At 44.2% G+C, this 26,985-nt stretch overlaps 1 protein-coding gene across 1 annotated transcript in view; it reads right to left on the bottom strand.

Annotated features, from left to right (window-relative positions):
* Positions 1-17,816, bottom strand: part of LOC311132529 (uncharacterized protein) — a gene marked incomplete at its 5' end in the record, with an annotated part of 49,700 nt that extends 31,884 nt beyond the window's left edge. Inside the window, 22 exons of the mRNA XM_084165799.1 lie at positions 596-787; positions 1,111-1,181; positions 1,444-1,533; positions 1,696-1,983; positions 2,982-3,075; positions 3,310-3,351; positions 3,745-3,798; positions 4,591-4,692; positions 8,057-8,110; positions 8,891-8,983; positions 9,085-9,126; positions 11,082-11,117; positions 11,716-11,778; positions 14,190-14,270; positions 14,428-14,454; positions 14,797-14,850; positions 15,052-15,114; positions 15,463-15,507; positions 15,758-15,802; positions 15,938-16,027; positions 16,332-16,391; positions 17,745-17,816. Coding sequence (XP_084021925.1) covers positions 596-787; positions 1,111-1,181; positions 1,444-1,533; positions 1,696-1,983; positions 2,982-3,075; positions 3,310-3,351; positions 3,745-3,798; positions 4,591-4,692; positions 8,057-8,110; positions 8,891-8,983; positions 9,085-9,126; positions 11,082-11,117; positions 11,716-11,778; positions 14,190-14,270; positions 14,428-14,454; positions 14,797-14,850; positions 15,052-15,114; positions 15,463-15,507; positions 15,758-15,802; positions 15,938-16,027; positions 16,332-16,391; positions 17,745-17,816 — 1,758 coding nt within the window. The remainder of the gene's footprint in view (positions 1-595; positions 788-1,110; positions 1,182-1,443; positions 1,534-1,695; positions 1,984-2,981; positions 3,076-3,309; positions 3,352-3,744; positions 3,799-4,590; positions 4,693-8,056; positions 8,111-8,890; positions 8,984-9,084; positions 9,127-11,081; positions 11,118-11,715; positions 11,779-14,189; positions 14,271-14,427; positions 14,455-14,796; positions 14,851-15,051; positions 15,115-15,462; positions 15,508-15,757; positions 15,803-15,937; positions 16,028-16,331; positions 16,392-17,744) is intronic.
* Between the last annotated feature and the right edge of the window lie 9,169 nt (positions 17,817-26,985).

The following is a 26,985-nucleotide window of genomic DNA, read 5'->3' on the forward strand; positions in this document are numbered from 1 at the left end:
TTACCTGTATAAAAGACACCTGGGAGCCAGAAATCTTTCTGATTGAGAGGGGGTCAAATACTTATTTCCCTCATTAAAATGCTAATCAATTTATAACATTTTTGACATGCGTTTTTCTGGATTTTTTTGTTGTTAATCTGTCTCTCACTGTTCAAATAAACCTACCATTAAAATTATAGACTGATCATTTCTTTGTCAGTGGGCAAACGTACAAAATCAGCAGGGGATCAAATACCTTTTTCCCTCACTGTAGATGGAGGTATGGATGGAGGGAAAGAGGAAAGGTGAAGGGATGGATGGATGGAGGGCGAGAGGAACAGTTGGATGGGATGGATGGATGGATGGATGAAGGGAGGGAGGGAGGGATGAATAGAGGGATGGAGGGAGACATGAAGGGTTGGGTGGGATGGATGGATGGATAGATGGGTGGAGGAAGGTAGGGAGGGATGGAGAGCAGGAGGGATAGATAGAAAGAAGATAAGGTTGGATGGGATGAGTGGAGAGAGGAAAGGATGAGGTTATGGATGGGACGGATGAATAAATATATGAATAGATAAATGGAGGGAAGGAGAGAGATGGACACTTTACTACTCACAGATGTTCCTTTGGCTCCAGGAGGTCCAGGAACTCCATTGCGACCAGGTCCTCCATCCAGGCCAGGCAAGCCAGGGGGTCCGGGGAACCCTGTGTCTCCCTTGTCGCCCCTGACCCCGTCCCCAGCGATAGTCTCACCTGGGTCACCCTTCTCTCCTGGGAAACCAGGCGCACCCTGGGGACCAGGCGGACCCTGGGGAGGGGGGAAGGAGGAGCGAGAGATTGAAGAATGGAGAGAGATGGAAGGATGGAGGTGAGAGAGATGAAGGGGCCATTTAGTTACTCCATCAAGGCTACTCTAGACTCTAAGGGGCGGTTTCGCCGATACAAATTAAACCAAATCCTGGATTAAAAAGCATTTTCAATGGAGATTCTTGTTTAGTAGTCCAGAACTAGGTTTAATCGGTGTCTGGGAAACCAGCTCCGAGTAAGTCTGTATGTAGGTTACTATGAAGTTGTGTAGACAGAGCTTCAAACCAGTTTCAAGCCAGGAAGTGACAAACAGGAAGTACTTACAGAAGAACCTGACAGCCCTGGGCCACCTGGATATCCTCTATCACCTTTAGCCCCTGGTACTCCTGGTCCACCTGAGAGAGGGTGGAGAGAGGAGAGAGGGAGCAGAGAGGGTGGAGAGAGGAGAGAGGGAGCAGAGAGGGTGGAGAGAGGAGAGAGGGAGCAGAGAAGGATGAGAGAGAGGTGTTGTGTACAGTATTGTGTTACGGTGGCCTGCACATTGCCAAATCAGGTGTGTGTTTTCTCCTCTCTAATCGGTCTTATTCCCTACCAGGTGGGGATATAAAAAAAACAGGTAGGGCGATAGGTGACCAGGTGAGAGGAGTGCAGTCTTACCTGGGAACCCGGGAGGTCCGGGAGGGCCTGGTGCTCCAGGGACGGTGTTCCCACGGGAGAAACAGTTCACGCAGGTTTCTCCCTTGTCACCTGAGAGAGACAGACAAGTAAGTAACAGACATAGAAGCCAGTTGGGATCATTTCAATGATACATTTGTTTGTTCATTATTAGCCACACTACCGTAACACAATACTGTACATAACACCTCTCTCTCATGACAATACTCTGGAAGTGTACAACAGAGAACACACCTTTCTGTCCGGTCTCTCCTTGAAACCCTCTGTCTCCTTGTTGTCCTGGTAACCCGGGGGCCCCTCCTAAACAGTTATCACCCCTTGTGGAGTCCCCTGCGGGCCCGGGAAGGCCTGGTGGTCCCTGAAGCCCAGGGGCCCCACTTCGTCCTGGGGGCCCAGGGAGGGAGATGCCTGGCTGGCCCTCGTCTCCCTTCTGGCCCCTCTCTCCTGGGAAGCCTGGGGAACCGGGTTGGCCTACACCTCCGGTACCTGGGGTTCCTGGTTGGCCTGGAGGACCCGAGAGACCTGGGGAGGACAGGGTCAAAGGGGAAAGGTCACCATGAAAACTAGGTTAGGCTCTGTATTCACCAAGCCTCTTAAAGTAGTAGTGCTGATCTAGGACTAGGTCCTCTGTGTTCATATAATCTTATTCCTTATGATCTAAACATCTAAAACTAATACTGGATCAGCTCTGAGACGCTTTATGAATAAGGCGGGTCGTTAAACCAATTCCGTGCCTTTTGAGAAGTGTCACTTGGTAAAAAACAAACACATTTTAATATTTTGTCATAAAGAGCATATGTTCAACTTCATTTAAAAAAAAAACATTTTCCCATCCCAAGAGATGGGAATAACGAGATAGTTCAAACGTTTCTACCCTATCTATTTATGGGTTGACGTGTTAAGCTCGACCCACTCAGTTTTCCACCACAAAACACCAGAAAATAGCCAAAAAGAACCAGCTCACCTGCTTTTACTCTATGATTTGACTTAGATGTTCAATATATATATATATATATATATATTTTTTTTTTTTTAAGGAATATTCACCTTTAAATGAGGGACAGATGTAAATGAATCACTAATCACTTGAAATAAATAATAATCTTTGGAAATGACTTTGTCAAAGCAACAAAATAACTAGGCTTTACAGTGATGGTGGGTTTAGGTGGGTTTAAATCTTCCTAGAAGTAACACAGTGTTGGTGGGACATGTAAAAATGGTGGGACATGTAAAAAAAAAAAACACGGTGGGACATGTAAAAATGCTGAATTTTGGCACTTTAGCAAGACTTTATTAATTATACAAATCAGATGTATTGAATTCTCCATGTGGTCTATATCAAAGGACACTTCATTTACTATAACAGGCTTTTAAAATTCAATATTGGTGCACAATTTCTACTTAAAATATCAAAGGAACGCAAAAGGCTCTCATTTCGTTGAAGACCCAGGAGACTGCACTCTTTACAGCATGTGTCCAATACAAATCAAGTCCTATCTCCTGTTGGGTAGAGTACGTACCAGGTTGTCCTCTGTCTCCTTTCCTTCCTGATGACCCCGGGAAACCAGGCTCTCCTTTCGGCCCCACACGTGCCCCTGTCTGACCATTAATCACCTGGTAGAGTAATGGGATAGAAAGGTTACTATTGCCATCTGGTGGTTACAGTGAAATATTACAGGATGCAGGGGCTAGAGTAGGTTACATTGCAACTGTCAGGGTTATATTGCCATCTAATGGACAATGTCTAAAACTACGGGAGGCAACCATTGGCCCACAAAGAATGACATACGAGAATGATGATTGTAATACAACTGAATGAATAGATAAATAGATAGTTTGATTTCTCACCACGCCTGGAGGTCCAGGGTATCCACGGTCACCTTTGTCCCCCTGAGAGAGAAACAGATAGAGAGTGAGAGAGATGGATGGGATAAGTGAGAGAAGAGATGGAGGAGGACAATTGTTGTATAACTGAATGCATTCAACTAAAATGTATCTTCCACATTTAACCCAACCCTTCTGAATCAGAGAGGTGTGGGGGGGCTGCCATAATCAACATCCACGTCATTGGCGCCCGGGGGGCAGTTGTTGTTGGGGATTAACTGCTTTGCTCAGGGGCAGAAATACACATTTTTACCTTGTCAACTCTGGGATTCGATCCAGCAACCTTTCAGTTACTGGCCCAACGCTCCTACCCACCAGGCTACTGCCGCCCCCAACAGTTTATGTATTTGTAGATCTAGTTTATTGTATTTGTAAAATAGCATCAGAGGCCAAACTCACCATGTCACCATCCCGACCTGGCAGACCTGGACCGCCTTGTTCTCCTTTACTACCCTGAGAGAGAGAGAGAGAGAGAGAGAGAGAGAGAGAGAGAGAGAGAGAGAGAGAGAGAGAGAGAGAGAGAGAGAGAGAGAGAGAGAGAGAGAGAGAGAGAGAGAGAGAATGACATTTGAAATGTCTCTATTCCTTTGAAATTTTTGTGAGTGTAATGCTTACTGTTAATTTCTGATTGTTTATTTCACTTTTCTTTATTATCTATTTGTATCTGTCTATTTGTTTCCCATGCCAATAGTGCCCTTTGAATTAAAATGAGAGCGAGAGAGAGAGAAACATGGAGAGAAAGAAACATGGAGAGAGAGCGATAGAGAGAGAGCGAGCGAGTGAGTGAGGTAGCGAGACAGGGAGAGAGAGAGAGCTCGCGAGAGAGAGAGAGAGAGAGAGAGAAAGAAAGAGAGAGAAAAAGAGAGAGAGACAGAAAGAGAGAAAGCGAGAGAGTCATTATCTCAGAATGTCATTATCTCACTTCGCTTTACCAAATCAAATCAAAGTTTATTGGTTGCGTAGAGTTGTAACAGTTAGCAGATGTTATAATGGGTGCAGCGAAATCCTTGTGTTACTAGCTCTTAACAGTTCAGTAAAATGTCAAACAAGTACACAAATAATACAAATCAATAAATACATGTCAGAACGAATCCAATTAACAACCCAAATAACACTGTATCAGTAATACAAGTGGCCTTGTCAGACATGCAAAAAGATATACAGAAAAGAGATACAGACAGCTGTCTATAAGAACCATAGAAATAGAATGTATAGAATCATTCTAGTTCTGTGGGTAGAACTCACAGGGAATCCAGCAGGACCTGGGTCGCCATCTTTCCCTGGTTTGCCCCGTTTGCCTGCTTCTCCAGGCTCTCCTTTCGCTCCCTTCGAACCTCCAGATACACCCTGCAAACCCAACATCAGACAGTTATCATACACACACTACTATAGATTGATTGGTTTGATTGATTTGTTATTATAGTGTCTTGCATTATTCAGATGCCTAGTCCACTGACCAGAGAACATGATTTTTTTAAAATGTGTCACAAAATATACAGTATTTTGCAGGTGTATAGGGCACGTAGATACACTACATGGCCAAAGGTATGTGGACAGCTGCTCGTCGAACATCTCATTCCAAAATCATGGGCATTAATATGGAGTTGGTCCCCCCTTTGCTGCTATAACAGCCTCCACTCTTCTGGGAAGGCTTTCCACTCGATGTTGGAACATTGCTGCAGGGACTTGCTCCCATTCAGCCACAAGAGCATTAGTGAGGTTGGGCACTGATGTTGGGCGATTAGGCCTGGCTCGCAGTCGGCTTTCCAATTCATCCCAAAGGTGTTCGATGGGGTTAAGGTCAGGGCTCTGTGCAGGCCAGTCAAGTTCTTCCACACCGATCTCGACAAACCATTTCTGTATGGACCTCGCTTTGTGCACGGGGGCATTGTCATGCTGAAACAGGAAAGGGCCTTCCCCAAACTGTTGCCACAACGTTGGAAGCACAGAATCGTCTAGAATGTAATTGTATGCTGTAGTGTTAAGATTTCCCTTTACTGGAACTAAGGGGCCTTGCCAGAACCATGAAAAACAGCCCCAGACCATTATTCCTCCCCCACCAAACATTACATTTGGCACTATGCATTCGGGCAGGTAGCGTTCTCCTGGCATCCACCAAACCCAGATTAGTCCGTCGGACTGCCAGATGGTGATGCGTTATTCATCACTCCAGAGAACGCGTTTCCACTGCTCCAGACTCCAATGGTGGCGAGCTTTACACCACTCCAGCCGACGCTTGGCATTGAGCATGGTGATCTTAGGCTTGTGTGCGGCTGCTCGGCCAAGGAAACCCATTTCATGAAGCTCCCCTCAAACAGTTATTGTGCTGACGTTGCTTCCAGAGGCAGTTTGGAACTTGGTAGTGAGTGTTGCAACCGAGGACAGATGCTTAAGCACTCGGTTGTCCCGTTCTGTGAGCTTGTGTGGCCTACCACTTTGCGGCTGAGGTGTTGTTGCTCCTAGACATTTCTACTTCACAATAACAGCACTTAGAGTTGACTGGTGCAGCTCTAGCAGGGCAGAAATTGGACAAACTGACTTGTTGGAAAGGTGGCATCCTATGACGGTGCCACGTTGAAAGTCACTGTGCACTTCAGTATGGGCCATTCTACTGCCAATGTTTGTCTATGGAGATTGCATGGCTGTCTGCTCGATTTTATACACCTATCAGCAACAGGTGTGGCTGAAATAGCCAAATCCACTAATTTGAAGGCATGTCCACATACTTTTGTAGATAGTATGATAGATAGTTTGTGAAAACTGAAATATAGTATTATAGATACTGAGTGAAAACTTAGATAGTATGATAGATACTGGGTGAAAACATAGATATAGAGTGGTATAGATACTTAGTGAAACATAGATACAGTGCATATCATACTGTAAGTATTCACCCCCCTTGGATTTTTTCAATTTTTTTTGCGTTACACAGTGTGATTGAAATGGATAATTGTGGGAAAAAATGTACAATGATCTACATAAAACACCTCATAATGTCAAAGTGAAAAGAAAATTCTATAAAGAAATAAAAATATACTAGATAAAATGTCTTGGTTATATAAGTATTCACCCCCTTTTTATGACAATCCTAAATAAGTTCAGGAGTCAGAATTTGCTTAAGAAATCATATAATAATGATCATCTCTGTAACCCACACATGCAATTATCTGTAATGTCGAGTAGTGTATTTCAAGCACAGATTCAACCACAAAGACCAGGGGGCTTTTCCAATGCCTCACAAAGAAGGGCACCGATTGGTAGATGGGTAAAAAAAAAAGCAGACACTGAATATCCATTTTAGCATGGTAAGTTATTAATTAGACCTTAAATGGTGTATCAATAGCACCCAGTCCTTCCTAACTCAGTTGCCAGAGAGGAAGGAAACCGCTCAGAGATTTCACCACGAGGCCAATGGTGACTTAAAAAAAGTTACAGAGTTTAAAGGCTGTGATAGGAGAAAACTGAGGATGGATCAACAGCATTGTAGTTACTCCACAATACTAACCTAAATGACAGAGTGAAAAAAAGGAAGCATGTACGGAATAAAAATATTCCAAAACATGCATCCTTTTTGCAACAAGGCACTAAACAAGTAACACTGCAGAAAATGTGTCAAAGGAATGAACTTTTTGTCCTGAATACAGTCTTATGTTTGGTGCATATCCAACACAACACATGACCAAGTACCACTCTCCATATTTTAAAGCATGATGGTGACTGCATCATGCTATGGGTATGCTTGTCATCGGCAAGGACCAGGGAGTTTTTCAGGATAGAAAGAAACAGAACGGAGCTAACCACAGGCAAAATCATAGAGGTTCCGTTTGCTTTCCACCAGACACTGGTAGACAAATTCACCTTTCAGCAAGACAATAACCTAAAACACAAGGCCAAATCTACACTGCAGTTGCTTATCACAAAGACAGTAAATGTTCCTGAGTGGCCAAGTTACAGTTTGACTTAAATCTGCTTGAAAATCTATAGCGAGACTTGAAAATGGATGTCTAGCAATGATCAACAACCAACTTGACATATAATGGGCAATAATAATAATGGCCAAATATTGCACAATCCAGGTTTGCAAAGCCGTAATAGACTTACCCAAAAAGACTCACAGCTGTAATCGCTGCCAAAGGTGTTTATAACATGTATTGACTCAGGAGGGTGAATACTTAATAATATAATAATAATAATAATAATAATATGCCATTTAGCAGACGCTTTTATCCAAAGCGACTTACAGTCATGCGTGCATACATTTTTGTGTATGGGTGGTCCCGGGGATCGAACCCACTACCTTGGCGTTACAAGCGCCGTGCTCTACACTGTATTCTTTTTTTGGGGGGGGGGGGGATTGTTGACAGAAAAATAACAATTAAATCCATTTTAATATCACTTTGTAACACTATAATATGTGAAGAAATCCAAAGGGGATGATTACTTATGATATGCACTCTATATAGTATTATAGGTGAGTGAAAACATAGATATACCAGTGGAGGCTGCTGATGGGAGGATGGCTCATAATAATGGCTGGAACGGAGTAAATGGAATGGCATCAAACACATGGAAACTATGTGTTTGATGTATTTGATTGCATTCCACCTATTCTGCTCTAGTCATTACCACGAGCCCGTCCTCACCAATTAAGGTGCCACCACACTCCTGTGAGATATACTGTATCGTATGATGGATAGTGAGTGATACTCACAGGGGGTCCAGGATAACCAAGATCACCAGCTGGACCAGGTAAACCTTGATCACCCTGGAAACAAATAAGGAAATAACAACAACAAATTGTAAAATCCATAACATATTGTTAATTCAGTTTTCATGAATAGTTAAGAATGTAGACATCATGTCAAAAGGTTTAAAATCTGATATTTTAAAAGAAATCAATACCTTTCACAATTAAATGCTAAGCGATTGAGGGGTATATCAAGTTGGACTACCCAGTAATATAGGGCAATGGAAGTTCTTATAAAGAGGCTGAGTGCCACCATCTAGTGGTCATTATGAGAGTTGCAATTACAGGAAACTAAAAGGCAAGGTGGTGCTGTCACCGGGTTGTGAAACATGATAGAACACTAGGGCCAGTCCAGTTACCCTAACCTTAAATTAAGACCAAAAAGCTCAGTTTCGTTTCCATTCATCTTTACAATATAGCCAATTTTGACTTTGCAGCTGGCCCATAGCGGAAATCGCTCAGTTTTGCCTCCAGGACAAGACTCGTCCCAATAAACATAAACCTGCGTCCAGTTACAGCCAAACAGGAGCACACTCATGGCTGGCAGTTTACATTACATGTCATAACAGAAACGACTAAACCACTATTGATGTTCTACAAGATCTACAAATGACAATTTAAAAAATGAGAAAGGGGAAAATGTATACTGGTCCATTTTGAATGATGATGCAGATGATACTAACTTTATAGAGATCCTAATAATTCAGTGATTCTATGTAAATCCATGGAGTTTCTGAGGTAAAAACAACGGTAGGAATTCCTGAATAATCAGGGAAAACGTGAAATGTAGGACATTACCTTCTCTCCTCTCTGGATTTCTAACTCTGAGGGTCTCTTCTGCTCCCCGACCTGTCCTGGTGGACCGGGAGGCCCCCGCAGACCTGGATCACCCTACACCCACCCACACACACACACACACACAAACTCATCAGTATTCAGTAGTGCAAATCGTTACCACCCATTGATGACAGTCTTTCTCTTGCTGACCCCACCTTATCTCCTTTTGGACCTTGGAAGTTCAACCCCATGTTACCCTATAGTAGAAGAATAACAAGACAAACACATGTAATATATTAATATAATATAATATAATATTAATAACATGTATTACTGTATTCTGTATCACTTTACTTAAAGACTGCAGGTATAATTATGTACAATACAGTAATATACACTGCTCAAAACAATAAAGGGAACACTTAAACAACACATCCTAGATCTGAATGAATGAAATAATCTTTTTAAATACTTTTTTCTTTACATAGTTGAACGTGCTGACAACAAAATCACACAAAAATTATCAATGGAAATCAAATGTATCAACCCATGGAGGTCTGGATTTGGAGTCACACTCAAAATTAAAGTGGAAAACCACACTACCAGGCTGATCCAACTTTTATGTAATGTCCTTAAAATAAGTCAAAATGAGGCTCAGTATTGTGTGTGGCCTCCACGTGCCTGTATGACCTCCCTACAACGCCTGGGCATGCTCCTGATGAGGTGGCGGATGGTCTCCTGAGGGATCTCCTCCCAGACCTGGGCTAAAGCATCCGCCAACTCCTGGACAGTCTGTGGTGCAATGTGGCGTTGGTGGATGGAGCGAGACATGATGTCCCAGATGTGCTCAATTGGATTCAGGTCTGGGGAACGGGCGGTCCATCGCATCAATGCCTTCCTCTTGCAGGAACTGCTGACACACTCCAGCCACATGAGGTCTAGCATTGTCTTGCATTAGGAGGAACCCAGGGCCAACCGCACCAGCATATGGTCTCACAAGGGGTCTGAGGATCTCATCTCGGTACCTAATGGCAGTCAGGCTACCTCTGGCGAGCACATGGAGGGCTGTGCGGCCCCCCAAAGAAATGCCACCCCACACCATGACTGACCCACCGCCAAACCGGTCATGCTGAAGGATGTTGCAGGCAGCAGAACGTTCTCCACGGCGTCTCCAGACTCTGTCACGTCTGTCACATGTGCTCAGTGTGAACCTGCTTTCATCTGTGAAGAGCATAGGGCGCCAGTGGCGAATTTGCCAATCTTGGTGTGGCGAATTTGCCAATCTTGGTGTTCTCTGGTAAATGCCAAACGTCCTGCTCGGGGTTGGGCTGTAAGCACAACCCCCACCTGTGGACGTCGGGCCCTCATTCAAAAGTGACCAAAACACCGACAGCATTCAAAAGTGACCAAAACATCAGCCAGGAAGCATAGGAACTGAGAAGTGGTCTGTGGTCATCACCTGCAGAACCACTCCTTTATTGGGGGGTGTCTTGCTAATTGCCTATAATTTCCACCTGTTGTCTATTCCATTTGCACAACAGCATGTGAAATGTATTGTCAATCAGTGTTGCTTCCTAAGTGGACAGTTTGATTTCACAGAAATCAACTTGGAGTTACATTGTGTTGTTTAAGTGTTCCCTTTATTTTTTTGAGCAGTGTACATTAGGAGTGTATGGGCAAGTGTGTGTACAGTAGTTGAACTGAGTGTGGTACACATAATTGACCAGAGTTTAGTATCAGTGTGTGTGTGTGTCAAAGGTCAAATACGGGGTGCTTCAATTTGTCCTGTTTCACACATGTACAAGTGTGTAACCTGTACTAGTGTGTGGTGTGAATGGAAAGTATATATTTTTGCATATCCCACTCCCCCTGAGACACCCTCGGAGAGTGGGGTCACGGCCAGAGATCAGCCATTATTGACAGCAACCCTGGAGCAATTAGGGTTAAGTGCCTTGCTCAACGGCAGATCGACAGATTTTTCACCTAGTCACCTAGTCGCTCTAACCGCTAGGCTACCTGCTGCCCCAGGGTGTGTGTGTGTGTGTGTGTGTGTGTGTGTGTGTGTGTGTGTGTGTGTGTGTGTGTGTGTGTGTGTGTGTGTGTGTGTGTGTGTGTGTGTTGTGTGTGTGTGTGTGTGTGTGTGTGTGTGTGTGTGTGTGTGTGTGTGTGTGTGTGTGTGTGTGTGTGTGATTCAGGGTGTAAAGCAACTCACCTTAGGACCAGGAGGACCAGGAGGCCCGCTACGACCCTACAAAACAACACACAACACTTTATTAACAACACACAAAACATTATTAACAACAACACACACAACTGTTTTAACAACGCACGGTATACTGTATAACTATTGATAGTACAATAAAACATTATTATTCCCTAAAATACATTGGATAAGTTCTTATCTTGATCTGTGAGACTTCAGATCACAAACACACTACTGGATGTCACAACAGGTCTGAGGCCAGTTTGACTGTCCCTCAGAACATAATGTTTTTAACAGATCTGGGACCAGTTTGACTGTGTAAAGTCCCTCAGCACATAACGTTTGTAACAGGTCTGGGACCAGTTTGACTGTATAAAGTCCCTCAGAACATATCGGACAAGTGGCAGTTAAGACGATTTGGGGTGTAACTGTACCTCAGGGTTTTCTTAAACTATGGGTTGGGACCCAAAGTGTGCCCTGGGCATATGAAAGGTAGGTCACAAGTTATGAGAATACATCTATAATTCCACACTATTTCTTCTTAAATTAGGTCATTGGTTGACGATTTGGGTCACGGGAGGAAGTTCATTATCTCATTTGGGTCTCGAGCTGAAAAAGTTGAAGAACTCCTGTATCAGCGTACCTCATAACCTCTGGGTCCAGGTGGACCGACAGGACCTGACAATCCTGCAGGGCCTGGGTTACCCTAGAAACAAGACAGACACCACAAACGTTACACACAAAGCAATGTGTTGAAAGGTTTACATGACATCTCTCACACAGGAGGTTGGTGGCACCTTAATTGGGGAGGACGGGCTCGTGGTAATGGCTGGAGCGGAATGAGTCGAAAGGTATCAAATAGATCAAATACGTGGTTTGATGCTATTCCATCCGCTCCGTTCCAGACATTATTATGAGACGTCCTCCCCTCAGCAGCCTCCACGGATCTCTCATAATCATTTACCATTCGTTTTATTGATTCTGATCATCCAACTATGAGCAATATATTACATTAGCCTACCATTTGATAAGACAAATCGCTTGACAAAGTCTAATTCCTTTTTTTTCCTTCTTCTTTTTATCAGTTAAGTTCAAAGTGGTTCTATGGTTCTATATAGAATACTTAGGAGGCGGAAGAAATGCACACCTATTTAGGCGAGGTGCTGGCTAATGGAGTAGAACACTTGAAAAAGAAAAGGAGAGTCTCACACTAGGAGCTCAGATGCCATAATTTAATAACCTAATAACCAACGTTTCGACAGACAAGCTGTCTTCATCAGGGTATAATGACAAACACTGCGGGTCACTAGTTTATATAGTGTCAAAGGACACACACAGGTGTCTGTAATCATGGCCGGGTGTGGCCTGATTTCATTGGTTAATTCACAGATAAACAGAACATACAAAAAAGACAAAAAACATGAATGGATAGCATACGATCATAAATACAATTTGGCTACATAGGCATACAAACATTTACAATGAATAGCAAAATCACAATAATTACAAGAATGGCTTCAAATCAAAGTTTACGTTGAGACCGAAGGGAGCAAGGGTCTTTAAATTAAAGATCCAGGCAGCCTCTCGTTTTAACAATAAGTTGTCGAGGTCACCTAGGGAGGGTGACATGTTCGATGCCGATATAATGTAGGGACGAAATCAAGTGGTTCGCTTCCAAAAAGTGGACTGCGACTGGGTACGTCGAGTTTTTGCACCTAATGGTGCTACGATGCTCCGAGATTCGTACTTTTAATTCACGCTTTGTTTTACCCACATAATTTTTACCACAAGGACAAGTTATAAGATAAATAACTGCCTTAGTGGCACACGTGATAACACCTTTTATTGGGATCTGTTTCCCTGTTTGGGGGTGTTTGAAGGATCTATATTTGTAAGTGCCATTGCATTGAGCGCAACCATTACACTTGTAGTTTCCATCTGGTAGAGGCGCAAATAAACGTTGTGCAGAGATATTTTGGGGTGGTAAATCAGAGTTTACCAATTGATCTCTGAGATTTCTGCCCAGCGGGAATACTAACAAGGGAGGGTCCGAAAACACATTACCGATACTGTCATCGGATCTTAGAATGTGCCAATGTTTTTGAAACAATTCCCTTCATTTATTCAGAGCATTTTGAATAGCGTGTTGTTAGAACGCAATAATGCTTATTTTTACAAGACTATCCTTGAAAGAGATCATGTCTCGTTTTGTTTAGAATTTTCTCAATGGCAGTATTAATCTGACCATTTTTGTACCCCCTCTCCTTGAATTTTCTTTGCGTCTCAGCTATATTTCGGTCGAAATCTGATTGTTTTTTTACAAATTATTTTGATTCGACAGAATTGGCTGTAGGGCAAACTGTTTTTCAAGGGAAGCGGGTGACAACTATCAGCCCTCAACAAACTGTTACGATCAGTAGGTTTCCTGTAAAGATCAGTGTATAGAACATTATCCTCACACAAAATCAGAAGATCAAAGAAACTAATTTGACTTGTGTCAGATTGCATAGTAAATCTCAGGTGCTCAGTACAAGAGTTAAGAAAAGCATGGAATGCCTGGAGCTGTTTTGAATCACCTCTCCATAGAACAAAAATATCATCAACGTACCGTTTCCAAATAATAATGTTAGGCAAGAAAACATTTTTGAAAGGATTGAAAATTGACTGTTTCTCCATTTAACCCACATACAAATTAGCATAGTTAGGAGCCATAGGGGACCCCATAGCAGTACCCTTTGTCTGAATAAAGAAGTCATTTAGAAACTTTTTGTGTATAACGACTCAACGTCAAAAGTAACTAACAAGGTATTATCAGGGAGAGAGGATCAAGAGATTCAGTAATATAGATCATACTGCTGGTGTCCTTTACAAAGGAGGGGAGCTGTTCTGTGGTCTGTTCCAATAAAAAAGTGTTCTGAAATTCGGAAGTGGGGTCACTTCTGAGTTTGTTGTAAAAGGTGTTGTCAAGCAGTTGTCAATCTGTCCTATCCATGAGTACAACCGACCCACCCTTATCAGCAGGGTGGGTAAGGACTGACGTATAGGATCCTTTTTTTTAATCCTTTTTTAAATCAGTTAAGTTCAAAGTGGTTATATGGTTCTATATAGAATACTCACAGGAACTCCAGGCACACCAGGTAGACCTACACCTCCTGTCTGTCCAAAGCGGTCACTTGAGATGACATCACCTGGATCTCCCTGTAGAGGGACAACAGGAGGAGGTTAGAAAGGAACACATCACACAGGCCCTAGCTACAGAAATATAACTACTAGCACAGACAGATAGGCCTGGTAAATGTACAGTATTTGATCGAAAGATAATAACAGTTAAGAACAGTGTTGAAAGAATAGTAACCTTTTGTCCTGGAAAACCAGGTGGACCCTGCAAACGAGCAGAGAGAGAAGGAATACATTTCAAAGTCTCATTCGTTTCCTTTCCCAAGTTTCCACACAGAGAAATTACAAAGTGGACAGGTGTATTTATATTTCATACAGGTAAGTTAATTAAGAACACATTCTTATTTATAATGACGACCTGTCCTGATGCGAGAGCAGCACGTATAACACACAAATAGGTTAAACAATATCATACAAACAACAGTCAAAAATACATCATGTGGAGTCAGTAAAATGTTCAGTAATATGCAGCATTTAAGAGGCCGGGGGAAAACCTGGATGTAGGTGTATGAGAGGACAGAGAAGTGTGTGTGTGTGTGTGACTCACCGATCGGCCCTCCAGTCCAGGGAAGCCTGGACTTCCAGGGAAGCCTCTCTCACCCTAAGAAGAGACATAATCAATCCTTTAATTTTGCATCAACAGTCTCCAGCCCATAGGTTACTTTTCCTATTTGCTGCCTTTTAGTGGCCAGGTGTGATAGAACAGTATGCCAGTTTCAGTCCAGATTCAGGAGAACCCAAGTTCTCTCAGGACTCGACAGAGTTGAATGGCTGTCAGTCAGTAGTAACCATAGTAACCTACCTTAGTCCCGTTGCAGCCTGCAGTTCCTCTTGGGCCCGGGGGCCCGTCCTGTCCTGGGAGACCCTAGAGGAGAACACACAGAGGACAACAGGAAGTTAGACATCAGACAGGAAGTGAGGTCACATGACATACTGGATATCAGGTAATGTAAAACAACAACCAGAGAAAGTTCAGTATAGGTTCCATCATGGCAGTATCCCAATTCTCCACCCTTTTCCAGAAGTGTGCACTTGCACACTCCCCGTCATTCATGTAAAAGCATGGGGTTAGTGTAAGAAAAATGGCTGGAGAAAAATGCATGCGAAAAAGTGTGCAATTGCATGGTGGAAAATTGGGACTCATCTCTGTACCAGAAGGGATGCAGACAGGTACGCTACAATAGATGAGAACTGGGAATGGTTGGAAACTTACTGGAATTCCTGGTGTTCCTGGGAATCCGGGCAGTCCAGGAGGTCCCTGTGGGAATAACAAGGAGGATAAATTAATAACATAAGTTATGATGACTTTGTGTAATGATGCATTCAATTCAATTCAGAACCAGCTATGTCAATACTAAGGCATGGAGCTTCTGTTTTGCTTGGAGTGAAACAAGGACCTCTGATGGACAGGGGAAAGTACTACACTCCTTGATGGCGTACACTGAAAGTGGAAATATTACAGACAGAAGTGTGGGACTTTGTCAAGTTAATAAATCTGGGTCACTCACCCTAATTCCTTTTGGACCGGATGGCCCTGAAGGTCCGTCACTACCCTGTGAGAGAGAAAGACAGAGGGGGAGAGGAGGGAGAGAGAGGGAGAGAAGAGGATTCGTTTTCAAGTGCATCATTCCCAGATATGGTCAGGTGTTCTGTTGCTCCTACAACAAGATCCAGGAAGCGGCCCCTACCTTCTCTCCCCTGCCTCCGATTGGCCCCTCAGGTCCGGGGAACCCTGGTACGCCTGGCTGACCCTGTAGTCCTGGGAAACCCCTCTCGCCCTGTGGAACATAGAACATAGAACATTCCACGTAGAACATTACACGTAGAACATCACAGGTAGAACATCACACATAGAAGATTACACGTAGAACATCACACATAGAACATTACACGTAGAACATCACACATAGAACATTAAACATAGAACATTACACATAGAACACACAGTCATTACAAACGCTTCTTACCCTGCAGATAGCACACAGACAAAAGAGTCATTACAAATCAAACAATTAAATAATATGTCATGTTATGGTTGTTTTCTACAGTAGGTCATTAGGTGTGTGTGTGTTTCACACTCACCTTGCCTCCTTTCACTCCGCTGCAGTCACACTTTGATCCCGCTGCACAACCATGACACGCCTGTAGGATGAAGAGAGAGAGAGAGATAAGAGAGAGAAATAAGGAGAGAGAGAGAGAAAACAAGAGATAGAGAGAGAGAGAGAGAGAGAGAGAGAGAGAGAGAGAGAGAGAGAGAGAGAGAGAGAGAGAGAGAGAGAGAGAGAGAGAGAGAGAGAGAGGAGAGAGAGAGAGAGAGAAGGAGAGTGAGAGAGAGAGCGAGAGAGCGAGATAGATAGATAGATATATAGATAGAGAACGAGAGAGAGAGCGAGAGAGAGAGAGAGCGAGAGAGAGAGGAGAGAGGAGAGAGAGAGAGAGAGAGAGAGAGAGAGAGAGAGAGAGAGAGAGAGAGAGAGATGTTAGATGTTCATGTGTTTGTCATTTCTCAGACAGTTCTGTGTAGTTCTAGAGGTCTGGAGGACGTAAAGTCAGACAGCAGTACATGCTCTGTGTACAGGGCCCGATGTGCAGCACAGAAACAGTGATGATGTGCACACACACGTGCACGGGTGCACACACACACACACACACACACACACACAAAACAATATGGGTAATGGAGGGAAGGGACGAAAGGTGTGAGTTAAAAAACAATACGGGTAATGGAGGGAAGGGACGAAAGGTGTGAGTTAAAAAACAATACGGGTAATGGAGGGAAGGGACGAAAGGTGTGAGTTAAAAAACAATACGGGTAATGGAGGGAAGGGACGAAAGGTGTGAGTTTGCATCGTCACAATCATGTTACATGGAATAACTCCACTCTATCAATGTAGAGAGTGGCGCAGTGGTCTAAGGCACTGCATCGCAGTGCTAACTGTTCCACTAGAGATCCTGGTTCGAATCCAGGCTCTGTCGCAGACGGCCGCGACCGGGAGACTCATGGGCGGTGCACAATTGGCCCAGCGTCGTCCAGGGTAGGGGAGGGAATGGCCGGCAGTGATGTAGCTCAGTTGATAGGGCATGGCGTTTGCAACGCCAGGGTTGTGGGTTCGTTTCCCACGGGAGGCCAGTATAAAAAAATAATATGTATTCACTAACTGTAAGTCGCTCTGGATAAGAGCGTCTGCTAAATGACTAACATGTCAAATGTAAAGAAAAGAAAAGGAAAGCAAAGAAAACCAGCGAGTTTAGATGTGTAATGTACTACCACTAGATGGCAGTAACACACTGTATCAAAACAGGTTAACATTCACAAGGCTGCAGGGCCAGACGGATTAACAGGACGTGTCCTCTGAACATGGGCTGACCAGCTGGCAAGTGTCTTCACTGACATTTTCAACCTGACCCAGTCTGTAATACCCTTATGGTTCAAGCAGACCACCATAGTCCCCGTGCCCAAGAATGCCAAGGTAACCTGTCTAAATGACTACTCACATTTCTAGCCATGAAAGGCTTGTCATGGCTCACATCAACACCATCACCCCAGACACCCTGGACCAACTCCATTTCGCATACTGCCCCAACAGATCCACAGATGACGCAATCTCTATTGCACTCCACAATGCCCTTTCCCACCTGGACAAAAGGAACACCTACGTGAAAATGCTGTTCATCGATTACAGCTCAGTGTTCAACACCATAGTGCCCTCAAAGCTCATCACAAAACTAAGGAACCTGGGATTAAACAACTCCCTCTGCAATTGGATACTGGACTTTCTGACGGGTTGCCACCAGGAGGTGAGGGTAGGCAAAAACACGTCCGCCACGCTGACCCTCAACACAGGGGCCCCTCAGGGATGAGAGCTTAGCCCCCTCCTGTACTCCCTGTTCACCCACGACTGCGTGGCCACGCACGACTCCAACACCATCATTAAGTTTGCCGACGACACGACGGTGGTTGGCCTGATCACAGACGACGATGAGACCTGGCAGTGTGGTGCCAGGACAACAACCTCTCCCTCAACGTCAGCAAGACAAAGGAGCTTATCGTGAACTACAGGAAACGGAGTGCTGAGCACGCCCCAATTCACATCGAGACGTTGTAGTGGAGACGGTCGAGATCTCCAGGTTCCTCGGTGTCCACATCACTAAGGACCTATCATGGTCCAAACACAGTCATGAAGAGGGCACGACAACGCCTCTTCCCCCTCAGGAGGCTGAAAAGAATGACATGGGCCCTCAGATCCTCTAACAGTTCTACAGCTGCACCATTGAGAGTATCTTGACTGGTTGCATCACCGCTTGGTATGGCAACTGCTCGGCATCCGACTGCAAGGCGCTACAGAGGGTAGTGCATACGTCATCCAGGACCTCTATACCAGGCGGTGTCAGAGGAAGGCCCTAAGAATTGTCAAAGACTCCAGCCACCCAAGTCATAGTCTGTTCTCTCTGCTACCGCACGGCAAGTGGTACTGGAGTGCCAAGTCTGGGACCAAAAGGCTCCTGAACAGCTTCTACCCCAAAGCCATACGACTGCTGAACAGTTAATCAAATGGCTACCCGGACTTTCTGCTTTTCACCCCTACCTACACTACCGTTCAAAAGTTTGGGGTCACTTAGAAATGTCCTTGTTTTCGAAAGAAAAGCAATTTTTTTGTCCATTAAAATAACATCAAATTGATCAGAAATACAGTGTAGACATTGTTAATGTTGTAAATGACGATTGTAGCTGGAAACAGCTGATTTTTTATGTAATATCTACATAGGCGTACAGAGGCCCATTATCAGCAACCATCAGTCCTGTGTTCCAATGGCACGTTGTGTTTGCTAATCCAAGTTTATAATTTTAAAAGGCTAATTGATCATTAGAAAACCCTTTTGCAATTATGCTAGCACAGCTGAAAACTGTTGTGCTGATTAAAGAAGCAATAAAACTGGCCTTCTTGAGACTAGTTGAGTATCAGCAATTGTGGGTTTGAATACATGATCAAAATGGCCAGAAACAAATAACTTTCTTCTGAAACTCGTCAGTCTATTCTTGTTCTGAGAAATGAAGGCTATTCCATGCGAGAAATTGCCAAGAAACTGAAGATCTCGTACAACACTGTGTACTACTCCCTTCACAGAACAGCGCAAACTGGCTCTAACCAGAATAGAAAGAGGAGAGGGAGGCCCCGGTGCACAACTGAGCAAGAGGACAAATACATTAGAGTGTCTAGTTTGAGAAACAGACGCCTCACAGGTCCTCAACTGGCAGCTTCATTAAATAGTACCCGCAAAACACCAGTCTCAACGTCAACAGTGTAGAGGCGACTCCGGGATGCTGACCTAGGCAGAGTTGCAAAGAAAAAGTCCAGTGTCTGTGTTCTTTTGCCCATCTTAATCTTATTTTTATTGGCCAGACTGAGATATGGCTTTTTCTTTGCAACTCTGCCTAGGTCAGCATCCCGGAGTCGCCTCTTCACTGTTGACGTTGAGACTAGACACTCTAATGTATTTGTCCTCTTGCTCAGTTGTGCACCGGGGCCTCCCACTCCTCTTTCTATTCTGGTTAGAGCCAGTTTGCGCTGTTCTGTGAAGGGAGTAGTACACAGCGTTGTACGAGATATTCAGTTTCTTTGCAATTTCTCGCATGGAATAGCCTTCATTTCTCAGAACAAGAATAGACTGACGAGTTTTCTAAGTGACCCCAAACTTTTGAACGGTAGTGTACATGTACATAGTACTTCAATCAACCACCTTACCAAACCTACATGTACATATTACCTCAATCAATCACCCCATCTACCTCGTACCCAGTACACTGACTCGGTACCTGTACTCCTTGTATATAGCTTGTATATAGCCTCGTTATTGTTATTTTATTGTATTACTATTTTATTTTTATCTATTTGCAAATGTTCTTACTTTTTAACTGCATTGTTGGGAAAGTGCTCGTAAGTAAGCATTTCATGGTAAAGTCTACACTTGTTGTATTCGGCACATGTAACAAATAAAATGTCCCTTATAGAAGCCTGGGCCTAGCATTCATCTCTCTCTCTGTACATATTCTAAATAAGAGTTGGCCTACATCTCTAGCCTGGGTAGCCAGTGAGCTGTAGACAATAGGGGAAGAGGGGAAGGCCTTTACAGACATCGGAGATCCTTTATCTCAACAGTACTGTAAGTCTTGAGACCCTAACCTCTAACATCAGGGAACCCCTCTCCCTAGTTGAAGCTTGTTTTGGGACTCTTTTCTGGGTTACCAGTTACCTTCATCTGGGTCTGGCTAGGGTCTGGGTTAGATACCTTGGTCCGGGCCTAGAGTGTCTCTGGGCACTGGTCAGCTCTGTCAGTCTAGATAACTCAGACATTCCTGCCCAGCATCCTGTTTGTTTAATCTCCTGCCTGGCATGTGTGCAGGGGAGAGCAATCCAGTACCTGCCTGCCTCTGTGTCAACATGCATGGGAACACTTAATCAACAGCTAGGATGCCACTCTCCTCCCTCTCTTCCCTCATTCCCTCTGTATGGCTATCAGTCTCCCTCCCTCTGTCTCCTTCCCTCTCTCCAGCCTCTGTCTGTCAGACCATTCGTCTCCCTCCCTCCATCCCTCCCACGGCTACAGCTCTCTGCCTCTCTCTTTCTCATATCTCTCTTTTTGCCTCTGGCTGTGCATGATAGAGCCAAACAGGTCAACTCAGTGTATGTGTGTGTGTGTGTGTGCGTGCGTGTGCATGCGTGTGTGTGGTCACTAGTGCTGAGCGATTAGTGCTTTTTGAGGTCGGTTCGGTTTCAGTTCGATTATTAAAAAAGAATAATGGTTTTCGATTTCGGTTTCGATTATTTTTTAAACAATAAATGCATTATGTGGGTTGAATGCGGTAACAACACAGAATACAGTGCCTTGCAAAAGTATTCATCCCCCTTGGCGTTTTTCCTATTTTGTTGCATTACAACCTGTAATTTAAATGGATTTTTATTTGGATTTCATGTAATGGACATACACAAAATAGTCCAAATTGGTGAAGTGAAATAAAAGAAATAACTAAATAAATAACGGAAAAGTGGTGCGTGCATATGTATTCACCCCCTTTGCTATGAAACCCCTAAATAAGATCTGGTGCAACCAATTACCTTCAGAAGTCACATAATTAGTTAAATAAAGTCCACCTGTGTGCAATCTAAGTGTCACATGATCTCCGTATATATACACCTGTTCTGAAAGGCCCCAGAGTCTGTAACACCACTAAGCAAGGGGCACCACCAAGCAAGCGGCACCATGAAGACCAAGGAGCTCTCCAAACAGGTCAGGGACCAAAGTTGTGGAGAAGTACAAATCAGGGTTGGGTTATAAAAAAAATATCGGAAACTTTGAACATTTTACATTTTAGTCATCCCACAGAGCACCATTAAATCCATTATTAAAAAATTGAAAGAATATGGCACCACAACAAACCTGCCAAGAAAGGGCCACCCACCAAAACTCACGGACCAGGCAAGGAGCGCATTAATCAGAGAAGCAACAAAGAGACCAAAGATAACCCTGAAGGAGCTGCAAAGCTCCACAGCGGAGATTGGATTATCTGTCCATAGGACCACTTTAAGCCGTACATTCCACAGAGCTGGGCTTTACGGAAGAGTGGCCAGAAAAAAGCCATTGCTTAAAGAAAAAAATAAGCAAACACATTTGGTGTTTGCCAAAAGGCATGTGGGAGACTCCCCAAACATGTGGAAGAAGGTACTCTGGTCAGATGAGACAAAAATTTAGCTTTTTGGCCATCAAGGAAAACGCTATGTCTGGCGCAAACCCAACACCTCTCATCACCCCGAGAACACCATGAAGCATGGTGGTGGCAGCATCATGCTGTGGGGATGTTTTTAATCGGCAGGGACTGGGAAACTGGTCAGAATTGAAGGAATGATGGATGGTGCTAAATACAGGGAAATTCTTGAGGGAAACCTGTTTCAGTCTTCCAGAGATTTGAGACTGGGACGGAGGTTCACCTTCCAGCAGGACAATGACCCTAAGCATACTGCTAAATCAACACTCGAGTGGTTTAAGGGGAAACATTTAAATGTCTTGGAATGGCCTAGTCAAAGCCGAGACCTCAATCCAATTGAGAATATGTGGTATGACTTGTACACCAGTGGAACCCATCCAACTTGAAGGAGCTGGAGCAGTTATGCCTTGAAGAATGGGCAAAAATCCCAGTGGCTAGATGTGCCAAGCTTATAGAGACATACCCCAAGAGACTTGCAGCTGTAATTGCTGCAAAAGGTGGCTCTACAAAGTATTGACTTTGGGGGGGGGGGGGGGGGGGGGTGAATAGTTATGCGCGCTCAAGGTTTCTGTTTTTTTGTCTGATTTCTTGTTTGTTTAAAAAATATATATATTTTGCATCTTCAAAGTGATAGGCATGTTGTGTAAATCAAATGATACAACCCCCCCAAAAATCCATTTTAATTCCAGGTTGTATGGCAACAAAATAGGAAAAATGCCAAGGGGGGTTAATACTTTCGCAAGCCACTGTAAAACAAGTCCCATGATGGTAGTGACTGCCCATTACTGCTTATCACTTATTAACCATCATTTATTCACATTACTTTAATAAATTATTTCAATTGTTGTGTATATTACATTTGTTTTTATTTGATTGCTTTATCTTTTAATTCCAAGTCATCTCTATAGAGCTGCTGCCTATATTGTCTGACAAAATCACAATTGTAGTCGTTCTTCAAAGTAAATAAGGCATACTATCAATCACTTAGATCATGTATTTTCAGGTAGAGAAATACCTCGCAAAGCAACTGCTCTCTATCCCGCTCGATCTCACATTCTCCTGTCTCTTCTCTCCATGTCTGCCCCACACTAACGTAACGTAGCAGGTGTAAAAGAAACACGCAGACCAGACAAGTATAAACTATGTAGAATATTGGCCTGTTGGAAACTACAACTCCCTACTACATCGCACAGTTCGGGCTTGATCTGATTTATCTCTAGAGAAACTGCGCAATGTGCGCATTGAGCTCACAGAAAAAAATAAAAATAAATGGAATTCAAATAATTTAACCGATGTCGGTCAGCACTAGTGGTCACAGCTGGGACATTGGAATCCCCCCACACAGTTACTTCCTCTCAGCTGAGTGTGTGTGTGTGTGTGTGTGTGTGTTACTATCCCCTGAGTGTCATAGAATGTCACTGGTGTAAATGTCAAGTGTATCAGGTTGTCAGAAGGAGAGGGAAAGGAAGAAGTGGATAGGAAATCACAGAAAGTTATGGGCCAACAAACTAACTCATAACACTGGGTCTGAGCTGTAATGCTGTATTGTAGCTACTATATTATACCCTTTGGCCTCTTAGTAAAACTATGAATCAAGTAACAATAAAGTGAATGTAAAAAGTAAAGTTCTGCCTCCCGAGTGGCACAGCGGTCTAAAGCACTGCATCGCAGATCTGGGTTCGACCGGGAGACCCATGAGGCGGCGCACAATTGGCCCAGCATCGTCTCCTTGTGGCGGGCCGGGCACATGCACGCTGACTTCGGTCGCCAGCTGTACGGTGTTTCCTCCGACACATTGGTGCGGCTGGCTTCCGGGTTAAGCGCGCAGTGTGTCAAGAAGCAGTGCGGCTTGACGGGGTCGTGTTTCGGAGGACGCATGGCTCTCGACCTTCGCCTCTCCCGAGTCCGTACGGGAGTTGCAGCGATGGGACAAGACTGTAACTACCAATTGGATATCACGAAAAAGGGGTAAAAAGTACCAAAATAAATAAAATAAAAAGTAACATTCTATACGGTATAAAGGTGACACTTCCTGGATCCTCATTTTGTAGGCTAAGAATGAACCTCAAATTTCCATCGTCAAAGTCATGAAAACGCGGTCATACAAGATGTACAGGTAACTGCCAAAATAAAGGAAACACCAACATAAAGTGTCTTAAAAGGGTGTTAAGCCACGACGAGCCACCAGAACAGCTTCGATGCGCCTTCGCATAGATTCTACAAGTCTTATCTATGCATAGTCACTTTAACCCTACCTACATGTACATATTACCTCAATTACCTTGACTAACCTGTACCCCTGCACATTGACTCGGTACCGGTACCCCTTGTATATAGCCTTGTTATTCTTGTTTTATTGTGTTACTATTTTTCCTATATTTTCCTATTTAGCAAATGTTTCTTACTTACTTTTTCAAAACTCTGCATTGTTGGTTAAGGGCTTGTAAGTAAGCATTTCACAGTAAGGTCTACACCTGTTGTATTCAACGCATGTGACAAATAACATTTGATGTGTCTGGAATTTGATTGGAGGGATGCGACACCATTCTTCCACAAGAAATTCCATAATTTGGTGTTTTGTTGATGGTGGTGGAAAACATTGTCTCAGGCACCGCTCCAGAATCTCCCATAAGTGTTCAATTGGGTTGAGATCTGGTGACACACACACATACACACACACACACACACACTTACTTTAAACTCCTCTATACCCCTTTGAGACCCACCTTTCAAAGTAACTGAGATCTCTTCTTCTAGCCATGGTAGCCAAAATAATGGGCAACTGGAAATGTTTATACATACCTGACTCTAAGCATGATGGGAGGCTAATTGCTTAATTAACTCAGGAACCACACTTGTGTGGAAGCACCTGCTTTCAATATACTTTGTATCCCTCATTTACTCAAGTGTTTCCTTTATTTTGGCAGTTACCTGTATATTAAAATGTACATCTATACGTGTTTCCGAGTTAATTAACTTTTCAGCGTATTTGATGGCCAAGAAGAAGCACAAAGCCGAAAATCTGCAACCGCTTCATTAGAACTACACACATGAACTACAACTCCTACCAGCTGTATATGTCTCACTTTCGGCAGCTTGCCGGCCTACAATTATTATTATATATATATATATTTGATTTTTATGTACTTGCTGTCAATGTTCAGTAAAACAAAGCAGCGTAATCTAATATAAAACACATCAATATGTCTGTAACTAACAGGTTCTTACCGTCCTGTGAGTCTTCAACTTGACCAGGCACACTCAAGCATCCTAACAACAAGGCTGCAGGAGTTGTATTTCAAATAAGACCAATTCTAACTTTTGGCAATATTTCTTGAGTGTCAATTTTTTTTATAAAAGGCATTGGGTATGAGCAAATTAATACACATAATTTTATATCCTAAATGAACAAGTTTTCGTGAATTTGATGATATAATCTTGAAGCCTAGTCAAGAGATTATAGGAGATGACCTGGAAGTATGTAGGAACTTTTATATCATATTCAATTATATTCTGACCTCAGACTTCCTCTATTCATTTTCTCTCTCACTCTCTTTATCTCTCTCTCTTTGATTCTCTCTGTCTTTCTGTCTTACCACCCTCTCTCTCACTCTCTCTCCCACCCTCTCTCTCTCTGTTCCCCCCTGAGGTCTCTCTCTCTCTGTTCCCCCCTGAGCTCTCTCTCTGTTCCCCCCTGAGCTCTCTCTCTCTCTGTTCCCCCCTGAGCTCTCTCTCTGTTCCCCCCTGAGCTCTCTCTCTCTCTGTTCCCATCTGAGCTCTCTCTCTGTTCCCCCCTGAGCTCTCTCTCTGTTCCCCCCTGAGCTCTCTCTCTCTCTGTTCCCCCCTGAGCTCTCTCTCTCTCTGTTCCCCCCTGAGCTCTCTCTCTCTCTGTTCCCCCCTGAGCTCTCTCTCTGTTCCCCCCTGAGCTCTCTCTCTCTCTGTTCCCATCTGAGCTCTCTCTCTGTTCCCCCCTGAGCTCTCTCTCTCTCTGTTCCCCCCTGAGCTCTCTCTCTGTTCCCCCCTGAGCTCTCTCTCTATCTGTTCCCCCCTGAGCTCTCTCTCTCTCTCTCTCTCTGTTCCCCTCTGAGCTCTCTCTCTCTCTGTTCCCCCCTGAGCTCTCTCTCTCTCTGTTCCCCCCTGAGCTCTCTCTATGTTCCCCTCTGAGCTCTCTCTCTCTCTGTTCCCCCCTTAACTCTCTCTCTCTCTCTGTTCCCCTCTGAGCTCTCTCTCTCTGTTCCCCCCTGAGCTCTCTCTCTCTCTGTTCCCCCCTGAGCTCTCTCTCTCTATGTTCCCCCCTGAGCTCTCTCTCTCTCTCTGTTCCCCCCTGAGCTCTCTCTCTCTCTGTTCCCCCCTGAGCTCTCTCTCTGTTCCCCCCTGAGCTCTCTCTCTCTCTGTTCCCCCCTGAGCTCTCTCTCTCTCTGTTCCCCCCTGAGCTCTCTCTCTCTCTGTTCCCCCCTGAGCTCTCTCTCTGTTCCCCCCTCAGCTCTCTCTCTCTGTTCCCCCCTGAGCTCTCTCTCTGTTCCCCTCTGAGCTCTCTCTCTCTCTGTTCCCCCCTGAGCTCTCACTCTCTCTCTGTTCCCCACTGAGCTCTCTCTCTCTCTCTGTTCCCCCCTGAGCTCTCTCTCTCTCTGTTCCCCCTGAGCTCTCTCTCTCTCTGTTCCCCTCTGAGCTCTCTCTCTCTCTGTTCCCCTCTGAGCTCTCTCTCTCTCTGTTCCCCTCTGAGCTCTCTCTCTCTCTGTTCCCCTCTGAGCTCTCTCTCTGTTCCCCTCTGAGCTCTCTCTCTCTCTGTTCCCCTCTGAGCTCTCTCTCTCTCTGTTCCCCCCCTGAGCTCTCTCTCTGTTCCCCCCTGAGCTCTCTCTCTCTCTGTTCCCCCCGGAGTTCTCTCTCTGTTCCCCTCTGAGCTCTCTCTCTCTCTGTTCCCCTCTGAGCTCTCTCTCTCTCTGTTCCCACATGCAGTATGGTCTAATTGGGGTT

This window comes from Coregonus lavaretus (genome assembly GCF_964263955.1).
Source record: "Coregonus lavaretus genome assembly, chromosome: 7".
Taxonomy (NCBI): Eukaryota; Metazoa; Chordata; class Actinopteri; order Salmoniformes; family Salmonidae; genus Coregonus; species Coregonus lavaretus.